The 16,661-nt window shown below is 56.0% G+C and overlaps 1 protein-coding gene across 2 annotated transcripts; it reads right to left on the reverse strand.

Annotated features, from left to right (window-relative positions):
• Nucleotides 1-11,268: 11,268 nt before the first annotated feature.
• GPIHBP1 (glycosylphosphatidylinositol anchored high density lipoprotein binding protein 1) lies at nucleotides 11,269-14,017 on the reverse strand. 2 transcript variants are annotated; one of them, XM_076004663.1, is made up of 4 exons: nucleotides 13,912-14,017; nucleotides 13,196-13,318; nucleotides 12,164-12,277; nucleotides 11,269-12,024 (listed from the first exon to the last, which is right to left on the reverse strand). In XM_076004663.1, exons 1-4 carry the CDS (start codon nucleotides 13,964-13,966, stop codon nucleotides 11,786-11,788), a joined length of 531 nt encoding a protein of 176 aa, XP_075860778.1. In that variant the 5' UTR covers nucleotides 13,967-14,017; the 3' UTR covers nucleotides 11,269-11,785. The 2 variants fall into 2 exon arrangements, with proteins under 2 accessions (XP_075860778.1, XP_075860779.1); XM_076004664.1 differs by having other exon boundaries at nucleotides 11,269-11,985; nucleotides 13,912-14,000.
• Between the last annotated feature and the right edge of the window lie 2,644 nt (nucleotides 14,018-16,661).

The following is a 16,661-nucleotide window of genomic DNA, read 5'->3' on the forward strand; positions in this document are numbered from 1 at the left end:
GATCCTGGGAGGACGGTGGTGGCCACGGTGGGGTGCAACTTGGCCCGGTGTACGCTCCCCGCCGCCTGCCTCGCCTGCGCCGCACCTTCAGAAGACCCTGACAGCCTCTCCCGCCCCCGCGCCTACCAGCAGAGCGACCCTGCCTGGCCGAGAGTCCCAGAGCTCATGCCGCCCGGCCTCGTTCCCCCTCGGGCCTCTTTCGCCCTCTGGCCTCGTGCCCTGCACCTGCGCCTCCACCAATCCCCCCACCCCACGGAGTTCCTGGGTCTCCCCCTGCCCGGTGGGGCTGCTGCCTCCCCTTTCATGTTCACACCCTCTGTGACTTTGCTTCCTGAACCTGCTCATAGTCAGAATTACTTTGGAATACTTTTTAAAAAGGGATTTCCATGTGTCATCCAAACAGAATGCCATTGGGGTTGAACCTAGTAACCCATGGTAACCCGTGATTCTAGAAGCTTCCCAGTGATTTTGATGGTCAGTCAGGATTAAGTGTCACCAGATGGCATACTCTCCTGGGTGTAGTGTGTGCAGCTCAGGCTGTTCATTTGTAACACACAAGAGCTTCACAAAGTGCTGCCCAGGGCCCTCCTGCACAAATTCGAGTTTAACTGGGGTGCGGGGCGCCCATGGGATATTTTTCAAAAGCAGCCTAGATGACTCCGGGAGAAGCCAGAGTGCAGACCGCTGTTTCAGATGCCAGGGAGGGACTGCCTGAGCAGGTGTGTCAGGAGGCTGTCCGCATGGAGGAGGAGGCAGAACAGCTGGGCCTTCCAGCTTAATCATTCTTCCAAGAAATATCGATTTGATTTCTTACCTGTGGGCATGTTCCTTAATTATATGTCACACAAATTTAATTAGAAAAACTAACACCTGCTCCTTGGCTTACCACCTATGATAAGACATTGGTGGTTAGTGCATGCGTTCTTCAATCACACAATCTTTCCCAGGTTTGTCCATTTACACACTTACAGGGAGGTGACTTACTAGGCAAAGGAAGCTTCCTTCCAGTACAGATTCACTCTCAGATGCACCTTTGCTCAAAGGCTGTGGTGTTTCTGTATAACTCCTCTATGTTAAATTTAAAAATCCACTCCCAATATAATTGTAAGCTTTCTCTAACATGCAAATTTTCTGTGTGGTTCCTCTGGTGTTGTTAACAGATAATCTGGAATTGAAGCCTTCCCTGCATCCATTGTACTCAAAGGGTGAATTTTCAGATGTTGGGATGTCACGGGTTTCTCTTTAGGATGAATTCTCTTATGTGGAATAAGGTCCAAGTTCTACTGAAGGTGCTGTCCATTTGCCACTTGTAGGACATTCTTTCTAGGATGAATTTTATGATATTGATTAAGGCAGGGCAGAGGAGAATGTGGCTGTGGGTGGGGCTGGGGGCAGGTAGCCAGGATGAGGAGTGGATGCCAGCCTGGCTGGGAAAGTCTGCAAACTCTCTGCTGTGGGCAGGATTCACCTGTCCTCATTGCCCATTCATTTGAGCTCCTGATGGGAGGTCGCAGGTCCTCTCCCCCTGCCACTGGCCCACATGGAGCAGTGTGGTGCTGGGGGTCAGGAATTCTGCAGCAGAGGTGGCATTTCAGGGAGCTATTTCAGAGCAGATGCAAGCACCCGAGCCTGGGGGGCCTGTGAGGGAGGGTTTTACTTTAGGGTCACGAGAAGTCAATGGAGCATCCTGAGCAGGAGTGTGACGATCTGTGTTTTCTAAATATTGTTGAGGCTGTTGGGGAATTATCTGGGGAGGAGGAGGCCAGAGAGTGTGGGTCACGGTGCTGATGCCCTGTTCCGGGGGAGAGAACTGCCTGACAGTGGTGGGGAGCGGAAGGGAGGTGACACGTTAAGATGGATTGGGCCTTCGTGCGCCCCTGGCGGCAGCGTGAGATAATGCAGCCACTTTGGAAAACAGCCTGGCAGTTGCTCAAAGAGTTTAACCTAGAGTTTCTGTGTGACCCAGCACTCCCTGTCCTAGGAGAGATTTGAAAACATTGTAGCGCAGCCTGACCCAGCTCAGAAGTGCTCAGACACCTACCTTGTGACAGCTGGCAAATCATCTAACACAACACCTATTTTACAATAGTGTGGAACATCTCACGTACTTACACAATACAGCTGGCTGTGGAGTGCAGTGTCAGGTGTTCACCCTCGTGACTGCTAGAAGGATTGAAAAGGAAGAAACAAAATAGTCACTATTTGCAGGTGACATTATTGTGTAGGGAGAGAATCCATTAAAATACAGATAAATGATTAGAATTAATAAGAGTCAAAGTTGAATTTTAAAAATCAACATATAAAGATCAATTGTATTCTCGTACATCAGCAACAAACAATGAGACAACGGAAAAGAAAAGCCACCACTCACAGCAGTATCAGAAATATGAAATACCTTGGAATCAATCTAACAAAACACGTGGAAGGTCTCTATGGAGAAAATTATAAAATGTTTTTGCGAGTCCTTAAACAAGACCCAAATAAATGGTGTTAAAGCCCATGTTCATGGATTGCTGGACTTAATATTTTTAAAAGGTCAGTTCTCTCAATTTTACCTCACAGATGCAATGCAGTTCTGATCAAAGTCCTAGCATGGTTTCTGTAAACTTGAAAAGCTATTTCCAGAACTTACATGAAATTGCAAGTGAAGAAAAATAGCTGAGGAACTAGAATGATGGAGGAAAGTTTGCTCAGCCAGATAGTGAATTCTCATGACAGCAATTAAGACAGTGTGGTCTGGGCACTGGAGCAGACAGAGAGGGCTGGGGAACAGAGTAACCCAGGTGCAGACACCTGGCCTTGCTCTGCAGAGAAGTAGGGAAGGATGGGCCTCTCTGTTTCTGGTGCTGGAACTCCTGGCACCCCTGTGGAAACTACAGAAAATGGCCCACACTTCACAGCATGCAGCAGCCCTGCCTTACCCCTAAACACCCCACGGGACTTCGGGCAGATGTCAGTGTCCCCCTCACAGGGATTATTCACAGGCACCTTCACCCAATCCCCAGAGAGTTTCCCGGGTAGTGCGCCCTGTGGCACACTGCACACCCTCTACTGACATCTGTCCTTTCCCGTCTCACTTTCCCATTCCCTGCCTCACGCTCTGAGACCCCCAAGTAGAATATCTGCACTCAGCACCCAAGTCCTTGTCTTAGGCCCAAACTATGCGTCTGATGTATTTATCAGTATGCTTCTCATTTCTCTCTTTCTCTCTCTCTCTCTCTCTCTCTCTCTCTCTCTCTCTCTCTCTGTCACACACACACACACACACACACACACACACACACTCTTCCATTGCCTGCGTGAGGAATAAACAGAATTGACTATATAATACCCTTTCTGTAGATGAAGAGATATAGTGAAAAAACCACACCCATTTGACAAACTCCCCTCAACCAGAGGATGCCCATTAACCCTGGGAGAGCCGAGGGTTGGGGAATGGGGAGGGAGGGTTAAAAGGAACAGGTATTGATTACTGAAAGGAGGCTCCTTGTCCCAAAGCTGGAGATTCCTGAGAACAAAACCCACTGGTTCCTGACTAACCGTAGGTGCCTTCTGTGCTCCTGGCTCTGTCACGGGCACTGGGGAGCAGGCAGGTGTGGCTGGGCCGTCACAGGTTGGTGGGGTCAGGGGAGGCCTACTCAGAGCCTGAAGGAGGGGTAGCAGGTGTGTTCCCATGTGTGGGAAAGGAGCATCTTGGATGAGGGATAAACTGCAGGGCTGGCTGACGTTAGTCCAGGGGAGACAGTCAAACCCCAACGCATGGGCCAAGATGACGGGCTGTGCCAGGGACATCTTGCCAGGCAGGGCATGGCACCTCAGGTGCCTGTGGATGGGCAGGAGGAGGCCAGACGAGGGGCCTAGTGCCTGAGGCCTCAGGACAGGTTTATGGAACAGTAGAGGAACATGGTGGCTGGGAAGTCCCTGGTGTGAGTGGCTTCTGTACATCTGACCTTCCTTGCCCTCTCACAAGTCCCAGGACCCTCAGCAGGAGCCGCTCTGTGGTACAGAAGAGAACTGGAGAACCCCAGAAGAGGTAGACCCAAGCCCAGGTGGTCCTGCCTTGTGGCCTTGTGGTGCCAGGGCAGAGGCGTGAGGGTGGCCACCCAGAGGGCCCTGAGTTCGGGATTGATCCCCTGTGGTACCCGTCTCCCTCCCTGCGTCTGGGACTCCAAGGCAGTGCTAGGTGTAACCTGCAATGGGCTTCCAAAGCTGGTGGCCTGGACACTTTCGCTGAAGCACAGGAGTGGGTGCCCAGGTTTTCCAACATCAGTTGAAACCAATCAATAAATATAAAATACTTATTTTCTGATTTAATGCATGGCTCAACAAAGCACTGTACAAAACAAACAAGCAAAACCCACCCAAAAGCCTGGCTTTGCTCTTGCAGAGCTTAGTCACCTTGTATTCTTTCTTCCAAATTGACTCAGCCCACAGAGTCTGATGCTCCTGCAACCTGTCCATCCCTGGGTCTCCTTGGCCTAAATCCTGAGACAGGAAGGGCCTTTCCACTCCGGGGTGGGGGGCAAGAGGGCTGGGGGCTGATGGAGCCTCCCTCCAGGGAGAACTCCTGAATGCCCAGGGGAGGCTGACCTATGGACAAACTCCTAGCCCCGGGCTTCCCTCCACAGGGCTTCCCCTGTCCAGTGAGGTCCACACCTAGGACACCTTTGGGCTCTCCCTCCAGCCAGACTCTCTAAGGCTGCTGACATCTGCTGCCTTTATTTTTAATTAAGATTTTAATGAAGTAATTGTTAGATTCACGTGCAGTTATAAGAGAGTTTTCCATGAAAGGGCCATATGTGCAAAGTGACCCCCAAATGCCAAAGGAGTTCAGAAACCAAAGAATGAGGCAGGCAAATCCAGTTTGTTGGTAAAGGATGATTTATTGGGGGACTTATGGACAGGAGTGGTCCTGGGTGGTCACAAGACAAGTAGATCTCTGCATAGCAATCCCCACTCCCAGGGCTTATATCTTGGGGACAAAGTCTACATGCTCTCGAAGGAATGTGCAGGTGGCCGAGAGAATGCATTATGTACTATTTCTTGGACAGCATCCGGGTTGTTTTGGAGGAGAGGTGAAACTTACTGTGGATAGCTGTCCCTGCATGAAGAGTAAAATATCAGCTGGACATTTCGGAGGCTCTCCCACACTCAGGGCTAGCCTGGCAGATTAACATTTAAAATAAAGTCACTCTTGTTCCTACAGAGATCCACTGTATACTTTGCTAGTTTCCTCCAAGAATGACACTTTGCATAACTATAGTACAATAATACAACCTCCTCTGTGGGAGGGGGCGCATCTTGGATCCCTGCAAGCCACCAATCTGCTCTCTCTGCTTCTAGAGAGGTCACTTCAGAAAGGTGCATGAATGAAACCACCTGTGTGTGACCTGCTGAGATGGCCTAATTCTCCATAGATGCATCCGGGCGGCTGTGTATTTCAATGGCAACTCCTTTTTGTTGTTGAGTTGTCTGCCGTGGGTGTACATACCCTGTTTAACTGTTCACCCCTTGAAGGACATCAGGGCAGGTTTCCAGTTTTAAGCTATAACAAATATAGCTGCTGTGAACATTCATGTGCAGGTTCTCGTATGAGTGTAGTCTTCGTTCTCTGGGATGAAGGCCCAGGAGTGCAGTCACTGGGTGCTATGGCAGCTACATGTTCAGTTTTGTAAGAAACAGCCACGCTGTTTTTGGGAGTAGCTGCACTGTTTGACATTCCCACCCCCAGAGAACAAGTGATCCAGTTTCTCTGCTTCGTCACCAGCATTTTGTGTGATCACTGTTTGCTATTTTAGCCATTCTGACAGGTGTATAGTGATATCTCATTGTGGTTTTAAATTACATTTCCCTGAGGACTGACAGTGTTGAACATCTTTTCATGAGCTTATGTGCCATCTGCAAGTCCTCTCGGTGCAATATCTCCTCCTGTCTCCCGCCCATCTTCTCACTGGACTGTTTTTTCACTGTTGAGTTTTGAGATACATTGTATTATTAGGTAGATTGTAGACACCAGTCTTTGTCCACTATGCGATTTGCAAACGCTTTCTCCCAAACTGCGGTTTGTCTTTTCAGCCTCTTCAGGGGCTCTTCCCCAGAGCAGAAGTTCTTAATTTGATGAGGCCTCCTTTGTGGGACTTCACCCTTTCTACCCTTGTCACCCTGTTCAGAGGATTTCCTGGCTGGGCGCCTGGGGCTTCTCTAGTGTTGCTGAGCTTCTCAACTGGCTTTTCCCTGTGTGAATTCTCTGCTGCTGAGAAGCCTGCAGTCTGACAGCCCTCCCCCATGTCCCTGCCCCCTGCTGGTCCCCAGCCCCTTCCCCACACCCGCTGCCCTGCTCTGGGCAGGAGCCCTTTGATGTGCACAGGCCTGAGGTTGGCCTGAGGGTGCCTCCTCCATGACCTTGAGCTGGAGGCCTGATGGTGGCCATCTCATGCTGAGGACCCACATGCAGAGGAGTCATGGCCTTGCTCTGCATCCCGGCACTGACCTGTCCCCTGTCCATCGGTTTCTGCAAACCTCAGTGGTCTCAGGAGAGCGCCACTTGGTCTGCCTGGGGCTCATGATGCCGAGAGAGTCTCCTTCCTCAGGAATTTCCTGCTTTGGGAAGGCTGCCTCCTTCCCATGCGAGTTCCCACAATCTAGAACAAGGAGCAGGAGGCTTAACCATGGACTTCTGCTTCCTGTCCCTGGAGACAGAATATCCCCAGGACAACATCAGGCCCAGTCAAATCCCTGCGAGATCTGTCACAGGGAAGGGGTGGGGCCCAGAGGGGGTGGTAAATTCGAGCAAGGAGGCTCCAGGGAGATAAACTTGAGTGACACTGAGCAGGATCTTTGCCAAATTGGGGTACCATGCCCAGTGTGGCTGCCAGCAGGGCAGTGACCCTCTACACCACTCCCACAAGATGGGCTTTGTTTTCTCTAATTTTGAAGGGCTTGAGCACAGAGAGGCTAAACAGCTTGCCCAAGATCACACAGCTGGCAAGTGGCAGAGTCACACTCAAGGCCTGAGTAGTCTTAACCCCGGGCCACACAGGTCCCTTTCCATCTCAGGGGTCCCCCATGTCTCACTGACAAAGACCAGGAAACAGTTGTCTTGAGCTGCAGGGCAGAGGCCTGCCCCAGGCCACCAGGCTGTGGAAGTGTCCTGCACCACACTCTCTGGAGTGTGGTGCTCTCTGGGTGGGCCCTGCTGCCTACACGTGCTGGGCTGAGGGGTGCGCCCTGGGGTCATCAAGACCTGCCTGCCAGGCCACTGTCCAGAGGCCAATCCACAGCCTGGACCCCTGGCCACAAGCCCTGGGTCAGATAGGCCCCTTTCACCCTTCAAAGTGCTCAGCGTGCTGGGCTCTGTCACCGCCAAGGCACCTCTCCAGCCTGGGCGGCAGGGGGCAGGTAACCCTGTCTGGGCACCAAAAGCACTAGCCAGGGCCATGAGTACTGCCCGGCACCCGGCGAGGCTGAGCCACGGGTCTCAGTGTTTGAGCCCTGTCCACCCGAAGGTCCTGGTGGGGCGGACCTTTACAGCTCCTCCTCCTCCAACTCCTTGGCAGACTCCTATAAACTCGGTTTAGGGCTTAGCTCTGCTGACCCTGCTTTGTGCCCCCTGGAGCCCCTCAGCCCTTGTGTACCCTCCCATCCTTGGGCCTCCAGCAAGGACAAGAATCTCAGCCAACGCAGATAACCCTGTGCCTAGCACACAGCAGCACCGCAGGCACACGTGGGGAGAGGAGTGGTCTGTGTCACCACCAGCCACTGGGGAGCCTTGGCTCAGCAGGTGCGCCCCTGTACTGCTGTGAGCCTGGCCCTGACATTCAGGGTCTGGTTGAGGGAGGCACAGCTACAACTCAGGGTAGGGGCTGTCTGGCCATGAGGTAGATTCTGTCACTATGTGGGGCAAGTTCTGGGGAAGCTAGCTCCACAGATTCCCAAAGGGGTAAGGATTCGGGCACCAGCCCTGGGGTAAGTCTCCTAGAAACTTGCAGCCAGCCCAGGAAAAGGAAGGGCCTGGGAAGCTCTGTCCGAGCTCTCCGGGTTCCTAGATTCTAGGCTGGGTCACCAGTTCCCTTCACACCAGCCAGGAAAATGGGGGGCTTGCTGAGTAATGGGTGTGTGCACACAGAGCAAGGCTGAGGGCCAGCAGGGAACATCCTGAGCTGGACCTGAGGGTCCCTGGACCTGGCGGTCACTCAGGGCAGAAGCAGGTGGTCCAGGACATTCTGAGGTTACCTTCTCATGCTCTATGTGCCCTGTGTGCCAGTCCCTGCTTCTCCTCTCTCTGAACAGGTACAGCCAGGCCTCTGCCCACTCATTCACCAGCGTTGTTAAGCCCCTGAGTCATGCTAGCAGCCACCTGCCCCCAGAATTCTCATTATGGAGGCAAAACAAAACCTCCATTTTAAAAGGTACAATTAGATGGATTTTCTGTTCCTTGCAGTTTGAAGGCAAATTTCTAATTGAGCCAGACCTCAGGCTGAGCAAGCTGCAATTTCAGCTCAGGTGCAGACAGAGCTTCCTTCCCTACACCAAATGGTTGAGGCCCTCGCTGGGCCGGGGACTTCCAGGGAGGGTGTGGGTGCCAGGGCGAGTGCTGGGACTTGGGAGTGCAGGGACATCTGACAGATGTTTTGCTGCTTTCCCCTCCATCTTGTTTCTCAGCTGGAGCTGGGAGCCAGTATCAGTGGGTGTTAGGTCCTTTCAGGGTGGAGGTGGAGTTTTGTGCTTCTCTGGAGCAATGTTTGTGAGCCAAGGGCCTGGAAATTAGAAGCTGCGGAGAAGCAAGGTTTGAGGGAGGAGTGTAATGGGGCCCTGTTGCCCCAGCTTAATGAGCTCCCTAGCTTGATGTGGGGACAAAAGCCTGAGAGCTGCCAGGTCCCTGGGATTAGCTAGCTTTGCCCAGGTGCAGCGTGACTTGCATCGCATTTCGCATTTTGCATTTCAGAGCCTCTGGAGTGCAGCTGAGCTGCAGGATCCCCAGGAGCAGAGGCAGGGCTGGGGGAAGGGTGGGCTTGGCAAGGTGGGCCTCTCCTCTCAGCTTCTCATCTGCTCCCCCATTTGGGCTGTAGACGTCACCATTAGGTCCAATGAATTAAGAGACAAAGAGCGGAGTTATTCCCAGACCTCTGTTTCCAAGGCAACTCTGGCTCTGCCCCTCGGAGAGCAGGCATTGGAGCAGTGTTTTCGTGTCCCAGTCCCTAAGGAGGAGGAGGGATGAACATGGTGAGCTCTGGGGAGAGTCTGACGGCCTTTAGGGTGCTGGGCAGAGTCTGTCCTCTCCCTCCGTGTCTCTCCTGCAGCCCTATACATCTGCCCGCACCCAGGTCTCCCAGCCAGGGTGTCTGTGTCCTCCTATCCCCAAGGGGCTGGTGAGCACTGGCCAGCACGGAGCCTGGGGGTTAGGAGACATACATCTCTCCTTATGTATGCCCTCAAGTGTGAGTGGCCAGAGCTCATGGGGGGGTGCATGTGGCTGGAGTTTGTTGCACCAGTTGGAGAGGGGCGCCACACCCCCCGGCTCTTGGACAGCCAGGCCTGGTCTTGGGTGAGCGCCCCAAGGGGCTCTGAGAGGCTGGCCAGGCCGCTCTGCATGCAGGTGGGGCCAGGCACCGTGGCACGGCCTGTTCATCCATCAAATGTTTTATTTTTTGACCCTCACCCCACTGGTAGATGATACTTCAACTTTAAAAATGCCTGTCTCGAGGAGCCTAAATCTAGCTGTATGCAAAGGGCATGAATTGTGTCTAGACGGGAAGAAGCCTTTGCTAGAAGCCAAGCTGGGGCTCTGATGACCAGGTCTGACTCTGGGTTGTGCCCACCAGTGTCCAGGCACCTGGGGCTGGCTCCTTGGTCTCTAGGCTTACAGCACAGCCAGACATGGGCAGGTGTCCAGGAAGGGTCTGATCCTAATCCCTGGAGCCTGTGAATGTCACATGATGTGGCAGAAGGGACTTTGTGGCTGTGATGAACTTTTGGCTCTGAGAGGGGAGACTTTAGTGAACTGTCCTGGTGGCCCTGAATGTCATTTCAGGGTCCTCGTGAGTGGGCAGCAGAGGGCAGGGAGGGAAGCAAGCCTAGGAGCTGTGGTCTGAGGAGGGAGCAAGGGGCCAGGAGCCAAGGAGTGCCAATGGCCACCAGGAGCTAGAAAAAGCAAGGAATGGGTTCTCTCTAGAAGGAACACAGCCCTGCTAGAGCCTTGGTTTTAGACTTCTGACCTCCAGAACCGTTGAGCAAACTCATGTTATTTTAAGTCACTAAGATCATGGGAATCTGTTCCCCGCCCCCTGCCTCTCTACACAGCCTCCCACCATATCCTGTTGTTCATTCTTGGGGTTGACACCATGTCCTGGGCTTTGGGAAGGGCCTGGGATGTCTTGGCTGTGACCATCTGCTGGTACCTCTGACCTGCCTGGCTCTGATTGGACTCAGCCTGGGAATCCAGCCTGGCCTTGGCTGGAGTCCAGCACCCTCCCCACCCCTCCCACCCCCTGCCCCCCATACACACACCCTGGGGAAGCTGGCTGCGGTTGGCAGGAAGCCCTGGGACTGGATCTTGGACCTGCCTCCACTCAGTTGTGTGACTTCGAGCTGGAGCCTCAGGTCCCAGCCTCTCCTCAGCCAGGGGGCTGTGACAGGGTCCCCCTTAAACAGCTTGGCATAGTGCCCCTCCTCCTGCTCAGAGCTTGAGTTGGTGCCAGGACAGAGAGCTCTGTGGGCTGCTGGGGGCTGGTGTTTTGGGTGGGTGCCCGGCAGACCAGGCTTCTCTGTTCCTGGCTCAGCCCCTCGCCTACTTCCCAAGCCACTGGCACACTCAAAACGCCACCTGCCTCCTGCGTCTTCAGACAGGGCAGGTTAGAACCCCAGTGAGGAGTTGGGCTGCACTTCCTGCTTCCTCAGGGATGGGGATGGGGCACCCCAGCTACCAGCAGGGCCCTAGGACCCTGGGAGTGGGGCTGTCACCTAGGCAGGAGTCCAAGGCCAGGGCAAGCCCTCTGCCAGTGGATTCATTTTTTTTTCCTTTATTTTTTATTCTCTAAACTGTTTCAGAATTTCTTTTATCCTAGAAACAGGGTCTCATTATGCTGCTTTCCACGATTCCCACTTCACTGGGGAGGAGACCAAGCGGAGTGAAGTGGTTCCAAGGATCATGGAGCTGGTAAAGGGTCCACCCGAGAATTGAACCGAGGCAGCCTGACCCCTGAGCTGCGCTCCAGTAGGGGCTGTATACATAAGTCTGTGTATGTATGAGACAGAAAAACCCCAAATAACTGGCTTCACATGGTAGAAATTTATTTCCCTCCCAGCCCCTCCAGCCCCACCGGGCCCCTTTCCCCAGTGGGTGGCCTACAGCCTCCCTCCCAAAGCCTCCTCCCTCCGCACAGGTGGGAGGCAGACACGGGAAAGGACAGAGGAGTTTCCGCGGTGGGACTCTGGGGTGCTCACCCAGGTGCATGGTGAGTGTCATCTTAGCTCGGGCTGGGCTGGTGGACCCACCCTGTGAGCTGCAGCTCTTGGGGGCCTGGGGCTGACACCCGCAAGCTGCCATCATGCTGCTCACAGGTAGTGGAGCACGGAGGCCAAGGCTGCTGGGCAGGGAAACTGAGGAAACAGACCCAGCTGGGAGGAGCCAGTGCTGGCTGGATCATGAAAGATGCTTCAGGTTTATTCTCCAAAGCTGGTGGAATGGGGAGGGGAGAGGAGGGGAAGTCGCTGGCAGAATGCTGGCCAGGCCAGGGTGTGGCCAGGTGGGGTGGGCAGGGGTCAGGGAGCTGGTAGGTCAGGGTCTTCAGGGCCCCATTGCCCAAAGGCCAGTGAGGAGGCTGAGCAGGAGGGCTGTGCCCACACTTTCAGAGCCACCTGCTCCATTGCCCGGCGAGTCCTGGACTCGGGAGCCCTGCCAGGGTGGGATGTTGCACAGGGTGGATTGGCAGCAGGTCACGGTCATCTGGGTCCCTTCTGCTGTCCTGGTGACAGGTTGGCAGCTATCTGCACACCACGTTGAGTAGGTGGTCAGGAGGCCTGATTCTGGGGGTGAGGGTTGGAGAATAGGGGCTGAGGCTGGGTGGGGGTTACCAAGGGGGCTCTACCATCTTGGGTGGGTGTTGGGGCATCTCACTTTCTGGCTGCCCAGATGTGTATGTGCCAGGGTCCCATGCCCACTCACCAGTGTTCCCGTGGGCCACGAGGGTGGTGCAGAAGGTCTGGCTGAGTGCGCAGCTCTGCGTCAGGTTGCAGCTCTCTTCCCTGCGCAGGGACTGGCAGGTGTAGCACCGCAGCCCTGGGGACAAGGCCTGGCTCAGGCCCAGGCGGGCCCTCCGAGCCTGTGCTCTGTGTCCCTCCAGTTTCCTCTTAAGTCCGGGTCCACCTCCCTGTTCTCAGCTGCCCCCCACAAAGCCTGCCCTGCTGCAGCTTCCTGCACCCCTGCTCAGACTGGCCAGCAAGCCCACATCGGGCCCCGCATGCCTAGCTGTGCAGGAGCCTGTGCTGTCAAGGGTGAACTTTCCGTTCATCTTCTTGTTGGGTGGCACTGCCCAGGCCCCTGCTCCACGTGGGTGCAGAGGACCTGCAGGTGAGCCTGACTCAGTCCCACCTCAGGGAATCCTGCCTGGCAGAAGAGGACCCAGTTGGGGGGACCTCATGGAGGGGCATGGGGTGGGGCTGGGCCTATGGGGAGAGAGCTGGCAGGCAGGGGATGGGGCTGGGCTGCAGGCACAGGTGGTGCAGGGGCAGACCGTGCAGGTGGCATGTGGCCATTTGCTCTGCTTTCTTCTTGGGAACTGGAGAGAGGAGAGGGTGGGCCCAGCCATGGGGGGAGGGGCTTGTTGGGTTTGCTCTTGCTCACCCCCACTCTGCTCTGCTCAAAACCCTTCCCTGGCTGTCCACCATCTGCCTGCTCCTGCCTTTCCCACCTGAACCCCAGCCCTGGGGCCTCTGCATTCACCAGTCTCCACCCTTGTGAACCCCTATTCAACCTCTGCAAACCATGCTGAGGGTGAGAGGTAAGGGGTGTGCTGAGTGTCCCCTGTTCCACTGGAGGCAAGCTCACAGTGGGGGGGCGAGGAGGGAAAGGGACGGTGGCTGTGGGGGGATCGGTTTTGGTACACTAGCCCCACCCAGCTGGCACCACACTGAGTGTGGAAGGAATGCTCTGGCAGACTGGGAAGTGCAGGGTCCCGGGTAGGGGTGGATGGGGTACCTCTGCCACTGCTGCCAGGAATACTGTTGGCCTCCTCCTCTTCATCCTCATCGTCATCTTTCTCTTCGTAGGTGTCTAGCCCATAGTCCCCGTCGTCGTCCTCCTCCTGTAGCTGTCCTCTCCCTAGCCACACAGGAACACCTGTAAACATCAGCTGCCCGGTACCGAGGACACCCGCTCTGCTCTAGGCAAATGCCCGCACCCAGCCCTCCACCCTCTCCCCCAACCCCTGCCCCCCACGCCCTCGCGTTCCTGAGTGCCTCATTCCACTCCCTCCATGCCTGTCCTGCAGCCAAGTGTGTCCTGGCATCTTCATTACCAACGACCCAGCCGCTGTGCACCGGCCCTTCGCTGTGGCCACCCGAATCCCCACCCCACATAACCCTCTCTGTGGCCGGCCTGTTTTACAGAAGAGGAAACTGAGGCTAGGAGAAAAGCCAGATCCCCAAACTGCAGTGCTGGAGAGGCCAAGCCTGGGGCAGGGGAGGAGGGGGAGCCTGGGGGAAAAGAGCCCCCAGGGCCTGGCTGGGGCCACAGATGTTGGGGACCCGTGGTAGCCCAGGACAGCCTCCATCCTCCTCCCTCTGGCTAGAGACTCCAGCCTCATCCCCTCCTCTCCCTAAGCCCACATCTAGTCCCCAGGCTGGGAGTCCCAGGAGGTCTCTGTGGTCAGGGACTGTGTGACCCTGCTTGCAGGGCCACGGGTGGCCCCACACCTGGCTGCCTGCATAGCAGCAGGGTGAGCAGGACAGCCCCGAGCGCCTTCATCATGCTGGACGCTGCTGCTCACTCACGCTGGGTCCTCGCTCTGGGCTCTGGATCTGTGGTAAGTGGGATGAAGGGCATTGCTGGGGGGTTCCTGGTGGCCCCCACCAGCTCCAGCCTCAAACAATGGGCCTCACACTGGTCCCCAGCTCCAGGCACCAGGCCAGGGACAGCCATTTCCCGCCAGGACCTCTGCGGCCCAAGGGGGAGGAGAAGTCATTGTGGCCGGTCTTGGAGCGTCCTGTCCACCTGCGCTGCTTGCTGCACCTGGCGGAAGATGGTGCCGGCCACAGGAGGCACTGGGCCCCACCTTGCCTCACTGGGCCTCAGAGCTTCAGCTCTGCAGCTTGGGGCAGGGAGCCTCACTCTGGGCTGGGCAGCTCCTGGAGACGCCTGGCAGCCCTCACCCCCTTGTCTGGAGTGTGGACACCGTGGCCCTGCACAGCCGCAGGAGCTCCGGGTCAGGGACCCTCTATCTGCAGACCCTTGGCCAGGCATCTTGCCCTCAAATCAGCATCACACCCAGGGCCTCTTTCAGTGTTTTTAAATAAAAAAACAGCCGATGTCCTTCTGCTAAGGCTACACTCTCAGCTCCCTCCTTTCACCTCCGCCCTGCCCCTCATCAGTGCCCTCGCTGGACCTTGGCCTCCTGGCTGCCCCTTGCTCCCACCTCAGGCTTTTGCCCCTGCTGTTCCCTTTGCCTGGCATGCTATTCCCACCAGTATGCACCTGGTTGTCTCTCCACCGTATTCAGTCTCTGTTCAGATGTCACCCCTTCAGAGAGGCCTTCCCCGGCAGCCCCATCTCATGCTGGGGCTTAGGACAAAGCCTGGTGCAGGTGACAGCTCTTCAGGGTCCGGTAGGATCACAGTTCTAGTCACCCAGCCAACAGGCCCTCCTTAATTCCTATGGAACCTGTCATTCTTCTACCCTATGGGCCACTCCCCAGCCTCCAGCCCTCCCTGTACTGGCTGCCAAGGTCACTTTCCAAACCAGGGTCTCCTATAGCAGTGCTCACCGCCATAGCTGGACTCATGCCCCCAACCTCTGCATGCCTAATGCTCACCTTGCCCTCATGTCCCATCCCACCCCTGCTCTCCACCCGTGCCCCACCTGGCCCCGCCCCCTCGAGTCCCATCGTACCCCTGCCTCCCACCCGTGTCCAGCCTTCTGCCCCACCCTACCCCTGCCCTCCACCCTTGTCTGGTCCCCCGTCTCTCGCTGGGTGCCCAGCCTTATCACAGCCCCTTTGACTGGGGGAGCTGCGTCCAGGAAGAGCTCTCCCAGGGTTCTCAGAACTCTGTTAGGAAGCAGGGGCGTCTTCACCTGCCACCCCCTCCACACGGGCCCAGGCCCCTCGAGTTGCCCCCCTCTGGGCCCAGCGCCTGTTGGGCCCAGGTGCAAACTGCCCAGCTCAGCCAGAGCCTGTGACAGTCTACCTAGGGACAATATCAGCAACATTTAATTCACTAATTGAAATTAAATTTAAATGTATTGGTCTTTAAAAACTCTAGGGGGCGGTAGTATTATCCCTGCTTTACTGCTGCCTCCATCCCTCCCACGGCCCCACATCCTGCTCCCTCTCTCCCAGCCAGGAAAGGCTGTGGGATCTGGCCTAGTCCATACAGAAGGTTCCACATGGCCCCACGAGGCTGGGGGAGCTCTGCCCCCTGCCCTGACACCTTGGTGACAGACACCTGGTCCCTAGCACTGCTCCAGCCTAAAGGGCAAAGTGACTGGCTCAGTGTGTGTGGAGCCTGCCGCGCCGCACCCAGGGCAGGGTTGTGTCCTCTCAGATACTCCAGGGTGGGGACATATTCCTTGAGAATCCAGGGCCGGACCATGCCCCCATAGGGCCAGGGCTGAGGGCTGATGGTCCTGAGGGCAGCCACTGTGGGCCACTTTAAAGCTTGTGTCCTATAAGACCCTGCATTTGACCTCTTTTCCAGGCCCACGCTTCCTCCCCAGGCCGTGCCCACACCCCACAGTGCCCTTTAAGGGAAGCCCAGTCACCCCAACTCCCTGCCCACAGACCCCTGTGCCTCAGGGCCCTGGCTTTGCCTGCTGTGCCTAGCTTGGCAGGGCTGGCTCCCATGGGTGACTCTTCTGGACACTGCTGGTCTCTGGGTCCCCTCCTCCCCGGGGGCCCTCATGAAACACGTTGCTCTTTCTGGCAGCAGCAGCCCTGGACCCAGAGCTCGGTTCTCCTTTCTGCCCAGTAGTGGGTGAGAGGTGAGGGTGGGGCTTGTGGGGAAGTTAGTGCTGGCATCCTGCCAGGGAGGGGCTATGGGCTCTGCTGGCCTTGAGGGACTACTCTGAGCACTCCCCTGGTAACCTCTGGGGACACATCCAGTCAGATCCAGTCCCCAAGGAGGCAGCCCCTGAGATTGGGGTGGGAGTATCAGGGATGCACCCTCGAGGGGAGCATGTTGGGTCGGGGGGCGAGGGGTGAGCAGTGTTTGCCTGTGAGGAAGGGTGAGCGAATGTTTCTGACCGAGGGCCAAGGGTCTGGCATCCATACTGGGAGAGTGGGGGCTGCAGATGTGCCAGCCCTCACGACCATCTCCCTGCTCTCGGCTCCTTCCCACCCTCTTTGCAGCTGACCTTCTGTTTCTGGGAATCAGGGAACCTGGTTCTGGCAGACAGAGGGGCTTCCTTTTTAGAGCAAAGTCCAGACCTTCCTACCCTGGGTGGGTGGGGA

Source organism: Microcebus murinus, chromosome 7 (genome assembly GCF_040939455.1).
Source record: "Microcebus murinus isolate Inina chromosome 7, M.murinus_Inina_mat1.0, whole genome shotgun sequence".
Taxonomy (NCBI): Eukaryota; Metazoa; Chordata; class Mammalia; order Primates; family Cheirogaleidae; genus Microcebus; species Microcebus murinus.

Excerpts from the sequence above, each read along its gene's own strand:
- GPIHBP1 (XM_076004663.1), bottom strand. The coding sequence starts at position 13,966 with ATGATGAAGGCGCTCGGGGCTGTCCTGCTCACCCTGCTGCTATGCAGG. Across the intron at positions 13,319-13,911 it reads GCTGCTATGCAGGCAGCCAG|GGAGAGGACAGCTACAGGAG; the intron begins GTGTGGGGCCAC and ends CTGTGTGGCTAG. Across the intron at positions 12,025-12,163 it reads CGTGGCCCACGGGAACACTG|AATCAGGCCTCCTGACCACC; the intron begins GTGAGTGGGCAT and ends CCTCACCCCCAG.